Consider the following 20,566-nt stretch of genomic DNA (forward strand, 5'->3'; position numbering starts at 1 on the left):
TGACGTGAAACTCTCAGAGCTCTTGAAACTCTGAAAGCACAAATTTAATATAAATACATGTTAAATCAGTAGTACATTAAAATTTTCAAATGAAAGAATAAATGGTATGACACAGCATGACAATGCATAGAGCCCCGTGTTTTAGGGCAAGAGCTGGTAATGCCCTCCCCCTTGTCGTCCCTTTAAAAGCTTCCACAGTGAACTCACATCAAAACACATGAAAATACAAACACAAATTCAGCCATTAATACGGACACTTTAGAACGCTGAGCAGTGCACATACAGCACTGCCGCTGAGAACCTTGTGTTCAGCTGAAATACGCAGATAATTCCATCCGACATCACTCGACTTTACCCCATGCCTTTACAGCTTGCAAGATAAGACCAGGTCACCAATTTAAAAGCACACAAGACCTCAAAATACAAAGACACACCCCACATATATATGACACGTATAGAGACCCATATACAAATTATACAAAGCTGTGCTGTCCTTTGCAGAGTACTGCAAGTCATGCTACAACCACGAAGTGAAGTTCCGCTTGGTTCTCCTGAGATAAGTTCCTGATGGCGTACGTAGAACCTGATTAAGAGAAATGGAAGACCTCAAATTCACTGCAGAAGAGAAGCATACTGCAAGATCCTTTAATTTCGTGGTCCCAATTTTTTCCCGCAAATTCAGTGAAGATAACACATTCACGAGCAGTAAATTTCGTGAGCTCCTCGGGACGAACGTTCTCCCTGAACACCCAGTTGTGGTATGTGCAGGGTCCCATCTCTTTTCTCGGAAAATCCCCCTTTTCGAAATCCTCCGTTCGAAAGATTACCTCTGGCCACATTTCTGGTGATAAGGAGGGTCAGCAGCTTTCTAGGTAACAGGATGTCCTGTATGCTTCGCAACTGTAAGGGCCCTTGGGGTAAAATAAATAAATAAGTAAATAAATATAAATTGTCAGCTGGCACCAAACCAGTACGCAGAGAAGCCCGAAGTTCCGCGTGCAGCGCTTGTTGAATGTGGGATTGCACACGCTGGTCATTTTCTGGTAGGCAGTAGTACGTAGTTCAAATTTTCAATAATAAAGTTATTAAAGGCAACATCTTTCTGTAATGGGCCAAGTTTCTTTTGAAATTTCCGAGTGCCCTTATAATTCGCGAATGATCCAATTCGAAAGTTTTTCAAAAATTAAGGGCTCACGAAATAAAAGGGTTTTACATTATATTGTTGACAAAAGGTGAAAAGCAACAGTGAAGCTTCCTTAGTTTAATATATACAAGCTTTCGTGTGGGGGACCACGCTTCCTCAGGTACAAGGTGTGAGGTACCTGGAACCTTGTACCTGAGGAAGCGTGGTCTCCCACATGATATATATATATATATATATATATATAGATAGGGGAGAAAAGACACCAGAGACTGAAGTAGGGAGTAGGGGTTACAGGGGTTACAGGGGTACAGGTTTTCAACGAGCGCGACCCAAGACTCTGACACGTAATCTCCCCGGCCGATGACCCAGGAACCTTCCGGAATCTTCCAGAACATGACTCACTGACGACTGCCTCGCAGTGGAATTGTACCAACTGTGACGACACTTTTGTAACCTTTTAAAAGACCTTGTACATAGATTTTCGTCTCAGTCCCGAAGAAGGCGGAGCTTCCGCCGAGACGTAGACTTCCCCAGACCCTTAGTTTAAATGCCAGCTTAATAAATAACTTCCCCTACTCCCTACTTCAGTCTCTGGTGTCTTTTCTCCCCTATCTATATTCAACATCCTGGTCGTTCGAACCTAAATTTTGTAGCGTATATATATATATATATATATATATATAGAGAGAGACAGAGTTTACAATATGCGGCAAAAAGTGGGTACACTAGGGTGTACCCTCTCCCCATTTTTTGTGTAAGTGTAAGTGAAATATTCGTAAACCATTTGCAGTAGAAATTTTGCTACTCACACGGCCCTATAAGTTTACCAATTCATGATGATAATTTCTGCTTATAAAAACACGCTTACCTTTAGGCACCAGGCACGAGTCCCCCTTCGAAAGTATGACCCACGTGTTGCGGATCGTTGTCAGGTGCACAGGATTGTCCATGGCAGTAAAAATCTAACATGAAACAAAATAGAGAGGGTTGTTACGAGCAACTGGTCACTCAACTGCATTGAGGCCACTCGAGAGTATTCTGTTAGCGAACCAAGCTTAGTAAATGAAGGATGGGCGTTTGAAACCAGGCCTATGTCGAATTGTTTTTTTTTTTCTTTCGGTCCAGCATACAGTCCTTAGTTAAAGGTGCAGTTTGGTCAAACATGCATTCCACGTGATTTACAGTCACAAACGGCACATGATGTAACATGAGATGTGCTTCGCATAGTTTCATTCATAGTTTCGTCGCATTTTCGTCAGATGCGCACACAGATTGCTGCTAAACCGTGTACTGATACATGATAAGTAGGGCCTCACTTTTTAGGGTTATACCCAGTTATGCCCGATATTTACCTCCCGATTCAAATCAGGAAAAACACTTTATAACCCGGTATTTCCCCCCGAAAACTGCTGGACCAGGGGGAAATCCGAGGTCATCACAACTAACACACGACTTCGGAAACTATGTTGTAACTGCATAAATATAGTCATACAAACTGTCAAACCAGAGACCCCGCTGCCCTCTTAGAGGCATCGACTAAATATGGATGCGCTGTGTCTACCGGTGTGTCATGTGTATTATGCCGAGTAAGCCAAAGACTTGCGCCTCATCCGACCAGATTTAACCAGAATTAGGTTGCATCAGGTTCAGTTCAATCCGATTACGCCCAAGTTCTTGGGGCAAAATACAACCCGATATTTACGCCCCCCCGATTTTGCTGGAAAATATGACCTGAAAAAGTCAGGCCTTAAATATAAACAGCGAGAGCTTACAATCGTGTTTCGGCATATATCCGCTCCTTGTTTCATCTTGCCGGGCTGGATGCGGATTAGTCCTGTGTGGCAGGAGGCAAGCAAATATTGTGTAGCAATCCCATACGAATTGTTTTCGTCCCCGGGCTCAGGGAGGAACTTGACCTCGTGAGATCTCCGTACTGAGACTGCAAGAGAAGGGAAGGTGGTACATTGGGTGCATTCTTAGAAAAGTTGCTTCAGAGTGAAGCAAAAGTAAAATTATCATGTTGAAGAGAAGCCTATGTGCATGCATTGTCGTCACCACCTGACGTTAAAGCACTGGCTTGGAAATATTCAGTGGATCAGGTTTAGATCTACGCAATACTTGGAATAGTACTACAACATTTTTCCCTATGTGAAGTAGAAATGTTTTAGTTTTAAATCGAAAAACGTTGAGTGCAATCTACGTTTCATGCCCCATTAGTTTTGCGCTAGTAATTACGGTTCAGTTCTAGCTAAAAATTACGCCTTTTGGTTCCGGTTCGGTTGGGCACACTGTCTGGAATGCACCCAGGAGTCTTAACGGAAAGACTCGCTCTGTTCTTTCACCTTTATGAATTAGCGAAGACTGCATGAGGGTTGCACAACATCGCACATTATCAGATACTGCTAATAGAGTCGCCGTCCGATTTTTCGGACTCGGCGGGGATCGCGCAAAAGTCCGAATAATCGAGCGGTCCGAAAAAAACGAATTTCGCTTCAAAATAAACTTTACTAAGCCCTAGTAGGCTGGAAAAATTTGTGCTTTCCTAACGCGCTTCCAGCTCTGCCTGATAACGTCAGCTTCTATTTTCCGAAGCGACATTTCGTCAATGCACACTGTCAGAGGCACCGCCGGCATCAAGTCCGCAAGTCGGCTTCGCCTAACGCATGCGTGCTTTAGGTGAAGCTCGCTTTACAGTGCTGTCGGGCGACTCGCGGGCGGAGAGCACGTGCTGGGCCGGTGGCCAAATCGAAGACGCAAAGGCGCCACGACAGACCTCTTCTACACAGAGGAATGGAAAATTAACAATCATCACTGCCTATTATTTTGCCTCAATATTTTAGTTGGTTGATTTCTTTCGATACGAATTTCGAACGATACCAATATTTTCCGTCACCCCAAGAGAGCAATTCGCTGTTTGGGCAAACAGAGCCCGAAATATCGAGTGACGGAGCTGCACGGCGTCCGAAATTTTGGACGCTCTTATACATCAACTCTATGGGACCCGCGAACGAGTCCGAATAACCGAGCATGTCCGAAAAATCGGGGTCCGAAAAATCGGTCGGCGACTGTATTCTAAGGATCAATAGTTGACAGCATCCTTACTATCACGTATGTGAGACATCTGCTCGAAGTTGAGAAGGTCAGGCCCTTGAACTGCTACACACACACCGTCATCCGCTGAAGTCCATGAAGATTGCAAAATTGATTAAAGTGCAGTCCTTACAAAAAACACTTCTGACAAGTAAAGCTTCATAATTCTGCGCACAATGCACACGACGGAGGATGAAGGTAGCGATTTCTACGCTACAAACAACAATGTTGACACGGTAATATACAGTCACCGTCTGATTTTTCAGACTCTGCAGCGGCCTTTACTAAGCACTAGTAGGCTGGAAATTACTTCAGATGCTTTCGGAACGTCTGCTTCACAGGGAGAAAAAAAAGCCTGCATCGATACTTAGTGATTTTTGGCGTAATTATTTGGTTTCACATTACATATTTCTTGCACAGGGCAGCATACTATAATACGCTCATGTGCTCACCTGTCAGGCTGCGAATTACATATTCATCCGCCCAGTTCACACGCAGAGGGTGACTTGAGATAAGGAAGTACTTAGTGTGCCTGTATCGCGATGATAATAAATGCGCTGAAGTGCGCTTCCTTATCTCCTGTCACGGCATCTGAACCAGGGGGATTAACACATAATTGGCAGCCATGCAGCTTAGTTAAAGATTGCATCGGTGCACTGCTCTGTGCAAAGAATATGTAAACCGTAACCGATTAATTATCTTGCCGCAGTTTTTTTTTTTTTTTCTGGAACAATTTTTGCTGAAGCATATGCAAATGAGCTGGTCACCGCTGAATTCTTGGCTGATGCCTCGGGGACGTCCACCGAAAAGAAAAGCTTTCGACAGTGCCACCTGTTTACAAATTATTCAGCCAGAGGACCTTAGTAAAACAGCCAGCATATCATGGCATGACATCAACATGCCACGTATGTATCACCTGAAATGCATACTTACGTTCCGACTGAGACTCCTCGCTGTTCTTTTTCTTCCGAGGCATTTTCTTGTTAGGTGTTATATTATGCATTTCTTCCTCACCATTCCCTACTGCCTCAGGAAGTGATGCATCAGCTACTTTTCTTCTGCGCCTTTCACCTCTGGTCTTGACTTTGTTGCTTTTTGGCTGGGCAGCAAACAACCATAGGCCTGTAGGGAGAACAAACAAACAGAACCAGAGCTGTATCAGTTGCTTGGAAGACGTAATGAAGTTGCAGTTAGATGACTGAGAAAGTAAGTAAGTTAGTTACAGGAAAAGTTAAGAAGACCAAAATGTAAATCAGTTACAGCTCCTCACCGAATGTAATTGAATTACACTGGAATTACCTGAAGCAGTATCCGTTCGAATTAGCCCGACATTGGTACAACATCTTCAACGACAATGTCGTTCATGTTAGAGGTTTATAACCTATACAGTAAACTGGATTATGTAAATAAATATTCATGTGAATGAGGAATCGCATGAAAAGAAGCAAGAAAGCATGTGTAACATGTGCCGATGTTAAAAAGGACCGCATCACAGAGCAAGCGCCTTTCACCATCGTGGGAATAGGCCTGCTCTACATCAGAATCAACAATGAAAGGCCGATGAAAGGCTGATGAAATCCTATACTGCACTTTCATGCTTGCGCAGTGACACGCGCGATTCAAATTATCTGCCATCAGGCACTAATGGTTTGGTGGTACTCCTGATTAAAGTGGTGCATACATACCACCATAAAATAAATTTACAAAAATTTATTCAGCACAATGAGTCTTCACAGGAACAGCGTCAAGGAATGTCCACACTCAGTTTCTGTTCCTGGAAGTATCTTTGTTTTTTTTTTGCTTATTGTGTTCCTATACCTAAAGTAACACTGGTCACGATGATCGAAGGTAGTCACGAGCAGGAACTTACGTGGATCTTCCCATTTTCCAAACGTACGATATTCCTCGAAAACAGGCCCATCTGTAAGCACAGTAAGTCTGTAAGTAACACTGTCTCACGAGCTCCCGTTACGGGTCATAGACTGCTTTCCTCACCGCAAGTGCACCATACCAAGAGGACAAAACTATCAACCATTATTTTTTTCGCCAACATCAACATCAACGTGGCAGATGGGAAGTCTCCAAATTAGAAAAATGTTGATATATAAAGGATTCTGATCGGGACACTTTCTGACAGGAAAGACGGGCAAACAAACAGAGAGGGCCGGCACAATGAACCAAAAGGATGAACTGTGACAATTAACAAAAAATAAAATCATGGCACAGACAACAAGATTACAAAGCCAACATTATTAACTAAATTCTTCTGATGTAACTTACGATAGTCATAACCTGTGACAAAACATTCTAATAAAATGCTGCAGTAGATGATCAGGCCTGTTGTTCATGGCCTCAGACTAAGCGCACAAGGAAGAAGAACATGCCCTACCACGAGCTAATTGAAGATGAAACTTATTAAGTATTGGAAGCCAGCCCTTAATGAATATTTTCCAATACATGTTTGAAAATAAACCAACAGACTAATACTACTGTACCAAGTGTTGTATACAGGGGGGGGACATACAGAAAGTATATCACGGATGCAGTATTCAAGCTTATAGATCTGTTTCGTTTGGCAGCAGTTTATCACAAGGGATGACCTACCTTTGGTGTACGTGTAGACAGGCCTGTAGTAACCACGTGCAGGAGGGGGCGGACGCCTTTTGCGAAGTGACCTCCTCGGTGCAATGTGGTTGCCTGCGCACAGGTAGCGAAACATCGATCGCAGTTCACATTAATCGTAATTTAAAAGCTGGAAAAACATCAATGATTGTTTAAAACTCAGACCTCTTCACTGCCGTGACTCCGACAGAACCTTTTTGCAGTGAACAGTTCCATGGTTCTCACTCAATCTTGGAACGAAGATTCGAGTGCCTTTCGAGGACCTTCTGAGGCCTGCCCCGTCACTTTGCCGGTTTATTGCCGGGGCTTCGATATTTCGCGTAAATACTTAACGGGTATCGCACGTCAGAACGCATGCGGACTGTGCAATGGTGGTTCGTTCACATACATTGTGTGCATGCTCGTTTTTTTTTTTCAATAACCGGTACCGTGAGTCTGTGCAGTTCACTGCATCAGAACATCAAGCCATAGGGGGTATACATAATAATTAGGGCCCGACTTTTTAGGGTTAAACCCGTATCCACCGTAAAATAAAGTTTGATAACATTGCTAAACATTAGTTCCATCTTAAGACAAATTTTTATTTAAAAAAAAAAATCACCCGAATTCCTGACGACAGAATATGGCGTAACGGGATTTAACCCGAATACACCCGAATTTTCAAACGAAAAATATCACCCGATATTTACCCCCCGAATTTGGCCAAAAATAAAACCCGAAAAAGTCAGGCCCTAATAATAATTCACTCGGGACTGACGCTTGCATTTACGAAAACACGATTTTTTACTAAAAAGTGCAGTTCCAACAACTGGTCCTATACTGCATCGTGGCTCAGTGCTTACCAGGACTACTGCTTCCACTCTGCTGGTGCGGACTACCCCGTGTGCGGACGACCTCTGGAGCCTCGGCGGGAGTCGGACTATTTGCGCGACCCTCGGGGGTCGGTAGTCTTTGTCTTGCAGTGTTTTTCACGTTCTTTCTCCTCGTGTTCTTGGTACCCCTGCCCTTTTTAAGTTGCTTTCTGGGTGTGACTGGGGGTGACTGCGGCCTCTCCGCGTTCCCCACCTGCCGCTGTGGCGGAAGAGGGTCTTCATCGCTGCAGTGTACGAGTACGTCATCGTGTTCACGTTGAGGGGCAGCACCGAGCACCGTAGGCACAACGCGACGAGGAGATGAGGAGTCCTTATCGGTTACCACAACCGTCGCGGCAGAGCTCGTTACGTGGTCACGTTTTTCCGCAGCCCCGTTGAGGTACCCGTCGTGCATTTTCTTCCGCCTTAAATTGGGACGAATTCGGGATGACCTTGAAGGCGATGGTGGGAAGGTGGGAGGCGGTGAAGGTGGTGATTGGAGCACACCGCGGGAGCTGCGAGAGTCGCCACTGCCCCCGTTTTGCCCCTCCGCCGTTTCTGGTCCTTCGACGTCATTCACCAGGGGTCCTTTCGGTCCCGCAGACGTAGCGTGCGAACGTCTCTGCCCCTCATTCCTGCGGGGTGACACACTGGGGTGGAGTCGATCCAGCACAACTGAAGGTGCGAGGGGCCTCAACTTTGGGTCGTTGTAAGCCGACGATGGCGACGCAGATTTTTGCTGCGGAACAGTCAGAGTACCATTCGGGGTCCCGTGCTGGCTGGAGGAGGATAGTGGTGCATCCTCTGAAGCAGCGTCACGGGATCTCTTGCGTACGGGAGAACATTCGCGGAGCAGCGAGTCCCCGTGCGAAAAGTCCTTCGGTACACCACGTGCCGGCGTAACGGCGTCCAAACGAGTGCTCGACAGGATGGTTGCTTTCGTAGGGTTTGCCGGAGGCTCACCTGGGCTGTCGACCGAGTGTTTCTCCTTGCTCTGGCTGGTTCCCAGTGCAATGCTGTTCGTGTTCAACGCTGACGCAGATCCGCTGTTCCTAAGGAGCTCCTTCACGTATATGAGCCTGAACCTCTTCCTCATGCTAAGACCCGCTTTGCCCCCCTGTTTTTTGTCTTGCGATGATGGAGTCCATTTTTGAGACACCCCGGTAGGCTGGTCTTCGGTGCCGCCTTTACCTGACCCTCCTGGGTCAGCCATCTGGTCAGCCATCTGATCAGCAGCTATCTCATCCTCCTGGATCACACTTATTCTCACGGAAGAAGAAGGAGATTTCTCATTTCTTGGTGGTGGTATGCCGACGCTTTCTCTTGGACCCACTGAGCCATCCCTGCAAGATGAAGCTTGAAATAAAATAAAACCACTCACAAAAAAAAAGAAAAGAAAAAAGAAAGAAAAGAAAAAAAAACAAGAAGCAGATTGAACACAGCATGCCCAGGGCTGTGCAAATAGGTAGAGCCATGTCTGCATTATCCGGACGCCTCGGGGTATAACAAATTTCCAGATAACCGAACCAAGCAAACTTCCGGGGAAGCCCCAAAAAATACGGGATACACCTCTTTGTAGCTCCAGTAATGGAAACAAGGAAAAGATTGTTACTTCAAAAGTTCACTCAAATTCAGCCGCTTCAAATTAGTAGGCATGAGCGTGAGATAATTTTTGTCACAGCCACGGCACCAGCTGCGTCACCCTGCTGTTCAAAGGGGGGTAATGTCTCACAAAACTGGCCCCGTGCACATGTTTTTGTCTTTTTGCAAATGTCTTTGGCAAAAAAAAAAAAAAGAAAACCATATGTTTAATGAAAGCACATTGCGCATGCTTGTGCAGTAAAGCAGTTCAAATGTTTACTCTCAACCAACCGTGAACATAAAGTTTGCACAATGTATAACTGTTTCGAAAGTGTCAATTCTTGCACAAAACTTTTGAATGCCCTTAAACTTCACTTTTTCAATTTGAGAAAATTAATAATTTTACAGAATGTGTCTGGCTTGGCTATATGACTACTTATCTCCTATTCGCTTTGGATGTAAACTATTCGCACAGGCCTAGAAATGCTTTATCATATATAATTAGGACATAACCTGCTAATAGGCACCCCTGAAAAGTACCTAAGTATTTATAAATAACACAATTACTATAATTAATGACTTTATTACTTCTGAAAGTAACGTGTAAAACACCCTTAACACTGTTTTGCATGCATAGACATTACAAGCTGCAGACATGAGCAGCATTTCCTTTATGTTTGGCATAAGTTAGAACTCTAGAACAAAACAACAACTCTAACAAAAACTCTAGAACTCTAAACTCTAGAAAAAGAACTCTAGAACAACTCTAGAACAAAAAAAGCCAATTCTTACTGTTTTACACTGACATTTTTAAGGCATTCACCAAATTTCTGTGATGCTTTTGCTTTCTCAGTCAATGTATTTCGCTACTGTTCTCATTTGGCCTTGCAACAGATATTTTCATATTTGCATGGTGTTCCTCATGGTAGCGATTACGCTATGAGGAATTAGTTTTGTAACTGATTTAGTTACTACTTTTATGAGAATGTATTTCCAATTAAATTGCTTCTGAAAAGTAATAACTGGATAATGTCGACCACCTGGAAAACACTTTTCACAGGTCTGGTTAGAAGCATAGAAGATGTTCATTGAACACCATACACACCATGGGCCATGGCTCAGTCCTGACATCTGATCACATGCTAACAAATTGCTAGGTTATTTCGTCCTCCATGCTTGAATTGTGCACATCCTGATTTGCATCAGATTACTTTTATAATTGGTTAGGAATTAGAGAAATAAACGTAAAAACATGAACTGTGAAATGGCTGCACACGTTACAAACAAGCTAACAAAGTACTTACTTGCGGGTTGATGTCACAGGGCTAATATATTTCTGGACGTCTGTAATTGCAAAAAGTATTGTTCAGAGGTTGTAACAGAAAATTTCATGGAACATACGAGTGGACCACTGATCAAAATTACAAATGTCTAATACTATTTCATGTCCTAGCACTACGTTCAGGAGCACCAGCCCCGATTGGACAGCAGACGGTCTCTCTTGTAACCATAATGCCGTCACCAGTGACATTTTTCCTCCTTCCCCAACTTCGCCCTGTAGAGCGAGTTGAGCAGGAACGCGCGCTTTGACGTTCGGGTGCATTTTGTTTTCTACGAAAAATACTGCGTGCACGAAATTTTTTTGTGCTAGTTGTCAAGCAGCATCATTTCATAACGCGTTAGAAACAGAATATGTTTTACGTGGCTTTCTGGGCTCCTTTAAACTATAGCCTGGCTTTAAAATAGTGACTGGCTCCAATCCTGCTACTTGGTATCTTGCATTTGCCTAAAAATCTATTGATCAAAAGTAAATGAAGGTCTATAAAAAAAATCTATCATATACACACGACATGTATACTATGCATAAAGGAAAACGCCCCAGCTGCTATGCGATTGGAGAACCTTACCTGTGTGAGCTGTCCGCGAGACATGCAGGAAGCTGGGAGTGAACGCCCTGAAAAGAAATTTATCAGAGTCAGATGTTGTCGTGCCTGCAGTACGGTGCCTTCGAGCTAACCGTGAAGGCGGACCATGCGCAGAAGCTCTCTCTGCTTCCACCGTGTGGTCTGTCTGTGACCTTTCACCTGCAACTATATTAACAATCATCGTAAGTAAAGTTTCGTACACGAGAAACGTTGAAAACTCTAGCCATTTTGTGGTCCTGTATTAGTAAAAGAAAGATTCGAAAAATAAATAAATAAATTTTGAAAAAGCGAGACATGATGGATCAAATACAAACAATGCGGAACAATAAGAAAATGAGGAAGAGGTATGTAGCAGCACAGAACGATAGCGGCTGGTTACAGTTATTTCTTGCCGAAAACCCGTAACACAAACGACGTGTTCGCTTATCGTTTTTTTTTACCACGCTGGTATACTACTCCAGTCTGTTTAGAAAGTGGTGAACAAAAAACAGCCCATCAGAATACTTACAAGTACCACCGTGAGTGGAACAAAGCCAATGTGATGGCTTTCTCTCGTGAATTTCTATAGACGGATATTTGCACATTGCTCTTCTACATAGTATGATGTGACGCCAATTAGACACGGCTTCAAGAAGGATGGCACGAAGAGGATGAACATTCCAACCCTAGCCAATACCGGAACTTAACTACACGCAGGTGTGGATTAAATTCGGGGGTACATGCGGCACAAATTAAGAAAGGAAAAAAAAAAAAAAAGCTTTGTTGAAAAAAGCAGGTCACTTTTATTCGATGCAAAAATTGATGTGGCCAACCAAAAGCAGCAGTTGGAGCAAACCAAACAAAACCCGCATTTTAAAGCATGTCAGTATCATGACGTCAAAACGTACAAGAGCGATCAACTCTAAAGCTAGCCACTAGGTGAGGTGACAACAATGGACATAAATCAGGAACTGATGAGCCATTCTTCAAGCTTTTATGCCGACAACTTGCCGCTATCTGCAATGGAACTTGGAACAACAACTCACGTGAAATCGATGCCACACTTTGCTCATGTCTGCTCGCACGAGAGCTCTTACTGCGTTCATCTCCCAGACTGCAAGAGAGAAAGAGCAGCATGACTTCGCTTTGCCCTGCGGCCATCGAGATTGCGACATTCACCACATAGGAAACATACCTATGTATACTAATATGAAATACTGCCCAAGAAGCACAACATATCGGCCCCATATTGGCAAATACTGTCCCAATATTTGACAGATACTGAGCCGGTATTGCCAATATTGGCCAAAATTGGGCAAAGACGTTGTGACGCTTAAGTGAGTGACGTCTGACTTTCTGTAGAAATCTGATTTTTTAAAACCTGATATGCATGCAGATAAACATCCCCCAAATCTCCCAAAAAAATTTATGGAAATTAAATAAATGAGTAATAATAATGAAGCCCCTAGTTATGATGACATTTTGGACTCCGTACTGCCGCCCAAAGGAATACATCATACGGGTGGCCCTTCGCAAATGAGACCGTCAGCGGCGCCACGGCTACTCTCCTGGCTATAGCTTTGTTGAACGTTTTTCACGCCAGCCAAAGCCGTAGTCACGGCTACTCTCCTGGCTATAGCTTTGTTGAACGTTTTTCACGCCAGCCGAAGCCGTAGCCATGGCTACTCTCCTGGCTATAGCTTTGTTGAACGTTTTTCACGCCAGCCATTCTTTTTTCGCCGCCTCTAACACTATGTTACGTTATAGCACGATACGTGATGTAGTAAAGAGCAGGGTTGCGGAGTTGCCACTCCGGGGTCGGAATGATTCCGGAATCATTCCAGATTTATCAGTGCTCGGAATGGAATTGGAATGGCGGAAACTGTCCTGGGAATGGAACGAAATTAGTCATTTTTTGGCAGGCGGAATGGAATTGGAATGGACGGGTCTGGGTGCCACACGGTCAAGGGCGAAATAACCTTGCCTTTGTGCTTTTTTCGTGCTGGGTAACATATCTATAGCACTGCTGGGCTAGCTAGTACTGTTACTGGTCCCATTTCTTTCATTGGTGGAATTAAAGGAATGAAATGGGATTGCCCAGCCATTCCAGGGGTGGGAATTGACCATACCTTTTCATTCTGAGGAATTGAATTGGAATGGGTGGTCCCATTCCGCAACCCCGGTATAGAGCCACGCATATGTTTATTTCCTTTCACCTCCCCATGCATGTCTGGTGTACAACTGCACTTACTTGCTCCAATTAAAGTACACACTTTCTGATGAAGAACAGTTGACTGCTGCTAGACGCAGAAAGAGTACAATTGTGGAACTAACCTTTCTGCCTCGGATACTGGGCTGCGATGTTCAGTAGCATTGCGCTGAGTTAAGAGAACAGAGTATGAGAAACAACGAAAGAAAGGGAAAACAGGGAAGAGACATACCCCACGGCTTCCTCCACTGCTGTCGTCTGCAAAAAATCAAGGCACAGTTGTAACATGCGAGACGCATAGAAAGGCTTCGACCGACGAATTACCTGTGAAATAGTCCAGAAAATTTTCTCGCCCGTTGGAGTGACGGCGAATGACTTTTCCTGGCATAACATTTTTACCGGTCCTCCTTGAAAAGTAATTAACATTTGTATGGGTCAGTCATATATTATTTGTACGAATGTATTATGTGAATGAGAAATTAAGAGAGGTAAATGCTCAGAAGTACAGGGGGGCTCGTGTTAGCAGTGACCTACCTCCCAATGCGAACTGGTTTGGGTGGCGGTGGACCCTCCTACAAAATAATGTTGTGTTAGCAGATGCCTCGGGACATGGTAGAGAACATGGTAGAGTGGGACATGGTGGAGAAAACTGATCTGCACGTAAACAACGAGAAATGGCTGAGGCAGCCAACAATTAGGGACGACACCTGTGAAGTAAGTAAGTAAGATTTTCCTTACTATACTTATAAAAGGGCGTTACCAGCAGTAAGTAACCACCAAACAACTCCTGCCACCCCTTTTTTGTCAGTAGACTCACCTTCGACGAAGCTTTGTTGTCGAGCGAGCTCTCGTCTGTAACCAACACGTCCAAGAGTAAGACAAAATACGCGTGCATGATTTCAAGTAATTTTGAAAGAAAAAAACACACCAAAATATTCCTTGAATTCTTCAAGGGCATTACTAAGGCGTCGTCGTACCCTTAAATCTATACTAGTCCGCCTGAAAGAGGAACACTTCAGTGCTGGAAACAGGGCATTGAATGCTTATCACCAATGAATATATTTACCTGCCAACTGCTATCGTAGTCCGGCGAGGTGACATATTCCTTGCCGCTTATAGAGATTGTTCAACATGCGACGAAAGTGGGCACAGGTCACGGGCACAGGTACACAGCAGAAAGATGCCGTGCTGTTGTCGGAAACACGTCGTGGTCAGAAACACAAAACATAAGCTGCTCAAACTCCTTAGGCACTCAATCACTGCTCAGGCACGGGAGACTGCGCCCCTTGTATGCACATCAATTGATCACAGCTCAGTACCAGCATAAATCGTGTCTTCGGCGGCGTACCTACCTACAACGGGATTTTGAAGAAAACGGCAGACGGGACACTGGATTAACTGGATACTCATACTGGCTTTTGTATGGCTATGGCTAACTGTCTAACGGACGACTAGTGGTGCAACACTGCACTACTTAAATAACTTAAAGTTAAATAACTTAAAGTAAAGTTACACAGCATGTGTGTTAAAATGTGTTGAAACGCCTCAATTTATGATTAGACGTCTACGATTGGCAGATGGTTCTTGTTTAGCTTCGTAGTTATCCAGCAATGTGGCCATGTAGCCAGCCACCATCCGTATCCGTAGCCACAGACCACAGCGATTGATCGCCAATGACCAATCCATCAGGCTGCACATGTGCCTTAGCTGCAAATCGTGGCGTTTATGACTCGACTGAGCATTTAGTTGTGCTTGGATGTGAAACTCCATGTTCTCTGCCGCCTGCAGACACACACACACAAAAGGACGTTTGCCGTCTTTGCTTCCTTCACTTTGCCTCGTGACTTGTGAAATATTTCTTCGAGCTGCAGAAGATGGACCAACTCTATATAGTAAACAGGTAGGTAAACGTTTTAACTTTAGTACATAATTTCGTGACCGCCGCATCGTAAATAAATGCAACATTTAGGAACACAGTACGAGCAGCCTTTGATGGCGTACAAAATATGTTTCCAGGTTCAAGGCTCAAGAGGACCTGACAGAGACACAGAAGGTTATTGATCCACAGAGAAGGCTGAGAAAACTATTAAAGCAGGCCAGTGAAAAGCAGGAAGCTAGTCGTCATTTTCCGAAGACCCATGATGTGCCATCGGAGCCTACCACACCTGACAGTGCCATCACGACGAAGCCGAAGAAACGAAAGCGAGACCCACAAGATTACACAGAAAATGTCCGCAGCACATTGAAGAAAACGCATGAGGACGATGGGGCCATTACTGTACCATCAGAAAATAATGTGCATCCTGAAGAAAAAGTTGTGAAACCGAAGAAGAAAAAGAGAAAAACTGCCGGCAAAGATAGTAAGATTACCACACAAATATCCGAACAAGCGCCCACACATTCTACTAAGGAAGGGGAGCAAAATTGTGCAGATGGTGCATCAGAAATCCACGCCGAAAGTCTGAAGGCGTCTGATAGTACAAAGCCGCTTGTGTCATCCGAGGCAGAAACAGAAATCAAGGATAAGAAAACGAGGACAAGAAGCAAAAAAAAGCTGAAGCAAAACAAAGAGAAAGCGTCCCCAGTTCAGAATGGAGAGCTTTTTCCTGTGCTCGGCGATATGTCGGCAAAGCTCGGCGACACCGTGAAGAGAGTGTTGCCAGACTGGTTATCGAATCCCGAGGTCATCGAGCCCAGCGTATCGAAGGCGAAGAAGTCGACTGCACAGATTGGTGCGCATTCGGGGATGCTTAGCTCGGAGATGCTGTCCACATTGTCCGCGAACGGCATAAAGAGATTGTTTCCCGTACAGGAAAAGGTGATCCCGTGGCTCCTCTCGTCGGCCCAACAACGGTCCTTCATCCCACCGCGCGATGTGTGCGTATCCGCCCCGACCGGAAGTGGTAAAACCCTCGCCTATGTCATCCCCATCGTGGAATCCCTGCGCTCCCGAGTTGTGCGCTCCGTACGTGCCGTCGTAGTCCTCCCCGTGAGAGAACTGGCTGCCCAAGTCTTTCAAGTCTTCTCAAAGTACGTTCGTGGGACAACGCTCAAGGTGCAACTCTTAACGGCGTCGAAGCCCCTCGCGGAAGAGCAGGCGCTTATTGTTCGCAAGGGTGTGCGGGGATACCAAAGCCTGGTGGACATCGTAGTGACCACTCCGCACCGCCTGTTCGACCACCTGCAGCGGACGCCCGGGTTTTCCCTGCAGCACTTGCGCTTCTTCATCCTCGACGAGGCGGACAGGGTCGTGGAGGACATCAGACGCACGTTGATACCGCAGGTTGAGGCCGCGGTGTTCGGAGACGACAAGGGCAACTGCTGTTGCTACGGGGAACACCGCTGCCAGCGCCTCTACAGCCAACCGCTCACTGCGTGTTCCCTGCAGCACTGTCGACAGCCGGTGCAGAAACTCCTGTATTCCGCAACGCTTACCCAAGACCCGGAGAAACTGCAGAGCTTGATGCTCTTTCATCCAACGTTGTTCACTGCTTCAGCGAGTCAGCAGCAGCCAGCCGGGATATTTGGAGGGAAGTACACCACACCGCAAGGTCTGACCGAGTTCTACTACTCTGTGAAGGATGCCACAAAACCCCTGGCAGTGTGGAACCTGGTGGCGAAACGTGGTTATCGTGGGACACTGTGCTTCACCGCGAGTCGTGAAGAAGCTCACCGGTTGTCCCTCGTGCTGAACTTCATGGGTGACATCGAAGCTCGAGAGTTCTCCGCAGACCTGAGCACTGCAGACAGGGCGAAAGTGCTTCGGACATTTGCTGCCGGAAAGATAGACGTACTTGTGTGCTCGACCGTTCTTGCCCGAGGTCTGGACATACACAACGTCCAGAACGTAATCTGCTACGACCCACCGAAATACATAAAAACGTACGTCCATCAGGTGGGGCGTACGGCCCGAGCCGGTAAGCCCGGCACGGCTATCACACTGATGCGTGCTGGACAAGTGGCGCGTTTTAGAGACATGCTCTCCTCGGTCGGGAAAGAGGACGTTAAATGCATGGAAATAGAAGAGGGGGCTCTTTCGCCTTTCCACCAGAAGTATCGAGAGGCTCTCAATCGGGCGCAGGAAGTGATCTGCGAAGAAAGTCAGAAGAGGAAAGACAGCAAGAAGCCAAAGTTTGCAAAGAAGAACAAGATGCCCGCATCTGCCTTTGGCAAAAAGAAAATTTCACACAATCTTACAGCGAGGAATCAAAAGTTACGGAGGGAGCGTTAACTGATATGTCGAACTGCTAGTCCTCCATCGAGTACTAGACAACACAAAGTGACAACACCCCACAAGCAGCGCCCTAACAACAAAGGTTGCGGTGAAGGATAAATAGTATGCTCGGGCAGAGGTGCAGTGCTGCACTTTATTGTTTACAAGCTTTACTATACATTGTTCTGTACATGATGCAGTGTTTTGTAAAGTTCCTCTAACAACGACGACTAAAAAGCCCTCACGCCAAGAAACTTCTGTCCGTGCATACGGCACTTGGAAGAATTTTCTGCTCCTATTGGCCAGAGTTCAACGACCGACTTCCCAAGTGGTTGGAGACGCATCCCTTCATCTTCCAGTACCACGAGCTTATGCTGGTGTCTTCCAGCATTTCCTTGAACGCCGTACAGCCTTCGACAGAGTTTAGCACTCCGTACACGGCCTGACGGGAAAACGAAAATAAATTAATTAATGCGAGGAATGTACTACTATTGGGTATTCAACGCGAGCAAAGTAGTGAGGCGTGGTCTTGATTGCTGTTGGGAAATAAAACACATTTTATAGAATTCACTGGTCGAAACAACATTTAACAAAGTTCTGTCGGATTTCGAGGTAGCAGGTCGTCGCCACCCCCAGTTCTGTTCTGGTAATCTTGGGAGCACGGCTGCCATCCGCAAATATCTTGTTCAGAATTGCTCCATCTAATTTTCTCTCTGTGGCTAAAGTAGCCTACTTAGAATGTTGCGTAATGTAAAACCCCGAGACTAGGGAACACGAACGGACAGACACAACACGAAGTCTCGAAGTGTCTGTCCCTTTGTGTTCCCTAGTCTCGGGGGGGTTTTACATTATGCATCATCTTCACCAGCTCGCTTGCTTCCTAGCTATTTTTATTCACTCAGAGTGTGTCTAGACCCCATACTATCCTATTGCTTACTGGCTCTTGTGACAGCCAAATTCGGTAGATTGGCCACGCCTGTTCAAATTGGTTACCGACCCAGCAAAGGTACATCGAAAGCAGAAGCCTAGGGTCAGGAACCGTCGATATTTTGGCCAGCGACCGTAGAAGAACTGTCTCTGTTCGAAATATTGGCGGCTCCGAGCCTGAGCCCTGTTTTGTCTTTTTATGGATGTCAAAACGATACATTTTGCTCTTCAGAGCATTGGCAACAGTGGTTGAAAAAAACATACCAAGTCTGCAAGGTTTGGTTTGTTTCCACCATGAAACTCAGCTGCGCCAACCTCCTTCATCCACTCGTTACAAGCGTCACGAAAGCTTTGCCTAACGTCGTCCTTGAGATTATGCCTGCATAATCGAAACAAACGTGTTGAGCACACAGAGTCCCTGTTGGAAAGAAGGGTTCTGGTCTGTACTACCTCTTCTTGAGCCTCTTTCCAACTAAGTACATGGCAGCTGCACCTACGTAGATGACTAGCAGACGTTCCCATGCGGGGAAGTTCGCTTCCCACTGACCAACTTCGGAGAAATAGTTGAAAGCTTGGAGGGCCTCCTGTCTTGTGCGATACACATTTGGAGAGAGCACATGCACCAGGGTATCGTCCGCCCACGTGCGCCATTTAAGCTCGCGTCTGAAACAAATATTTTTTATTTGAAACCAATTAATTAAACTAACTAAATAACACGAATAAAACAAATAAATTAACGAACACAATTAATTGGAACCAGTTTAGCTCATGAGCTGGACTGATGCGGTGCAGCAAGAAAAAGGACTGACCTCATCTTGTCGTACTCTTGTCCCTTCGATGGAGCGTCTTTTAGCATGAGGTGGTACTTATTTAAGACTTCCGTAGTTACCTTGCCAGAGGCATCCTTCATCTCAATTGGTTCATACAAGCTCAAATACTTCTTAAATCCAGGCTCCTTATCAATGAGGTAGCTTTGCATCATACTGACTATGACAGTCGAGTCGTTTATTTGCTAGAACAAAAAGAAAGAAAGATCAGCTGTGTACGCATTGACACTACAACTAGCAGGAAGCATTGCATACCCAGCAGTCCTGCCCGTCTTCCACAAGAAGGATAGGGACCTTCCTGTACTCTGAAAACTTCAATTGCTGACGAAGGACTGGGTCAACCTCGATAACTGTAAACGGGATACCATAGTACTGCAGGAATGCTCGCACCTTGCAGCAGAAAGGGCACGTCTGGTACTGGAACAAAGTCAGCTTCAGTCCCGTCTTCGTGACGGGGCCGCTCACCTGAAAATTCGGCGCACTTTAAAGATATGTTACATGAGATTAGTTGCGGAATGACTACTCACAAATCGTGAAGCCTTTATTTTGGGAGGCGTGATACTTTTGTGTTTCACAGGCAACATAATGTCCGTGATGCCGTCGTTCGCGATCTCTAGTGCTTGCATAGAGGCATGCCCGACTGCGCCTGCGACTACCCCAGTGACAGCAACGAATGTGAAGTTTATACGCTTTCGAGGATCTCCATTTCTCCACGCACTGCTACGTGCTCTCTGTACGTTCTGGCAAACGGCAGAAGCCAGAAAGGGTTTTGTGCACAAGCACCGGTAAAGTCGCGGAAAGAAAGCCGCCATTATTGCAGATATTAGACTGGCCGACTGGCTAATATCGGATTCATGTCGGATCAGATCCGTTATGTAGCCGTTCCCGCGGCTACATTGTTGTTTCGGTTTCGGATTGCTCCTTATTATGCATCTATGCAGTATCATTTACGGTGCTGTTCCCGGGAAGATCTTTATTTTATTTTTCTAAAATCTATGCATCTAGATCTTCAGTACTTAACTTACAGTTCTTCTAACGTAACCAAATACTGCCGCAAGTTTTGAACGACTTGCAAGGATTTGCAAGTTCAAATGACGCTGTGCAAGATAATGTCGATGAAACTACCTGCCTGCTACTGGTATGTTGCCTGTAGGAATTTCGTTCGCATTATCGGCGCGTGATCGGTAAGGGGCGCTTC

The 20,566-nt window shown here is 45.3% G+C and overlaps 3 protein-coding genes across 4 annotated transcripts; 1 reads left to right on the forward strand and 2 right to left on the reverse strand.

The window, feature by feature from the left end:
- On the reverse strand, nt 1-14,817 carry LOC135368851 (serine/arginine repetitive matrix protein 1-like). Of its 2 annotated transcripts, XM_064602387.1 has the most exons (20): nt 14,754-14,817; nt 14,468-14,589; nt 14,330-14,400; nt 14,219-14,253; nt 13,936-13,973; nt 13,726-13,808; nt 13,634-13,659; nt 13,527-13,570; nt 12,239-12,306; nt 11,306-11,378; nt 11,196-11,242; nt 10,593-10,632; nt 7,699-9,050; nt 6,839-6,931; nt 6,105-6,155; nt 5,168-5,356; nt 4,247-4,321; nt 2,917-3,083; nt 2,013-2,106; nt 1-583 (listed from the first exon to the last, which is right to left on the reverse strand). In XM_064602387.1, exons 2-20 carry the CDS (start codon nt 14,500-14,502, stop codon nt 513-515), a joined length of 2,652 nt encoding a protein of 883 aa, XP_064458457.1. In that variant the 5' UTR covers nt 14,503-14,589; nt 14,754-14,817; the 3' UTR covers nt 1-512. The 2 variants fall into 2 exon arrangements, with proteins under 2 accessions (XP_064458457.1, XP_064458458.1); XM_064602388.1 differs by lacking the exon at nt 4,247-4,321.
- Nucleotides 14,818-15,064: 247 nt separating this feature from the next.
- Nucleotides 15,065-18,184, forward strand: LOC135368852 (ATP-dependent RNA helicase DDX51-like). The gene is made up of 2 exons (XM_064602389.1): nt 15,065-15,301; nt 15,418-18,184. Exons 1-2 carry the CDS (start codon nt 15,276-15,278, stop codon nt 17,630-17,632), a joined length of 2,241 nt encoding a protein of 746 aa, XP_064458459.1. The 5' UTR covers nt 15,065-15,275; the 3' UTR covers nt 17,633-18,184.
- On the reverse strand, nt 17,743-20,212 carry LOC135368853 (prostaglandin E synthase 2-like). Its single transcript, XM_064602390.1, has 6 exons — nt 19,896-20,212; nt 19,624-19,833; nt 19,351-19,553; nt 18,992-19,204; nt 18,806-18,920; nt 17,743-18,056 (listed from the first exon to the last, which is right to left on the reverse strand). The coding sequence occupies exons 1-6, from the start codon at nt 20,178-20,180 to the stop codon at nt 17,910-17,912; spliced, it is 1,173 nt and encodes a 390-aa protein (XP_064458460.1). The 5' UTR covers nt 20,181-20,212; the 3' UTR covers nt 17,743-17,909.
- Nucleotides 20,213-20,566: the final 354 nt, after the last annotated feature.

Source organism: Ornithodoros turicata, chromosome 9 (genome assembly GCF_037126465.1).
Source record: "Ornithodoros turicata isolate Travis chromosome 9, ASM3712646v1, whole genome shotgun sequence".
In the NCBI taxonomy this organism is placed as follows: Eukaryota; Metazoa; Arthropoda; class Arachnida; order Ixodida; family Argasidae; genus Ornithodoros; species Ornithodoros turicata.

Coding starts and splice junctions, on each gene's coding strand:
- LOC135368851 (XM_064602387.1), bottom strand. CDS start 14,502: ATGTCACCTCGCCGGACTACGATAGCAGTTGGCAG. Junction 14,401..14,467: donor ACTACGATAGCAGTTGGCAG/GTAAATATATTC, acceptor TTCCTCTTTCAG/GCGGACTAGTATAGATTTAA. Junction 13,660..13,725: donor TTTTCTGGACTATTTCACAG/GTAATTCGTCGG, acceptor GATTTTTTGCAG/ACGACAGCAGTGGAGGAAGC.
- LOC135368853 (XM_064602390.1), bottom strand. CDS start 20,180: ATGGCGGCTTTCTTTCCGCGACTTTACCGGTGCTTGTGCACAAAACCC. Junction 18,921..18,991: donor GGAAAGAGGCTCAAGAAGAG/GTAGTACAGACC, acceptor TCGATTATGCAG/GCATAATCTCAAGGACGACG. Junction 18,057..18,805: donor AACCAAACCTTGCAGACTTG/GTATGTTTTTTT, acceptor TTTTCCCGTCAG/GCCGTGTACGGAGTGCTAAA.
- LOC135368852 (XM_064602389.1), top strand. CDS start 15,276: ATGGACCAACTCTATATAGTAAACAG. Junction 15,302..15,417: donor CAACTCTATATAGTAAACAG/GTAGGTAAACGT, acceptor ATATGTTTCCAG/GTTCAAGGCTCAAGAGGACC.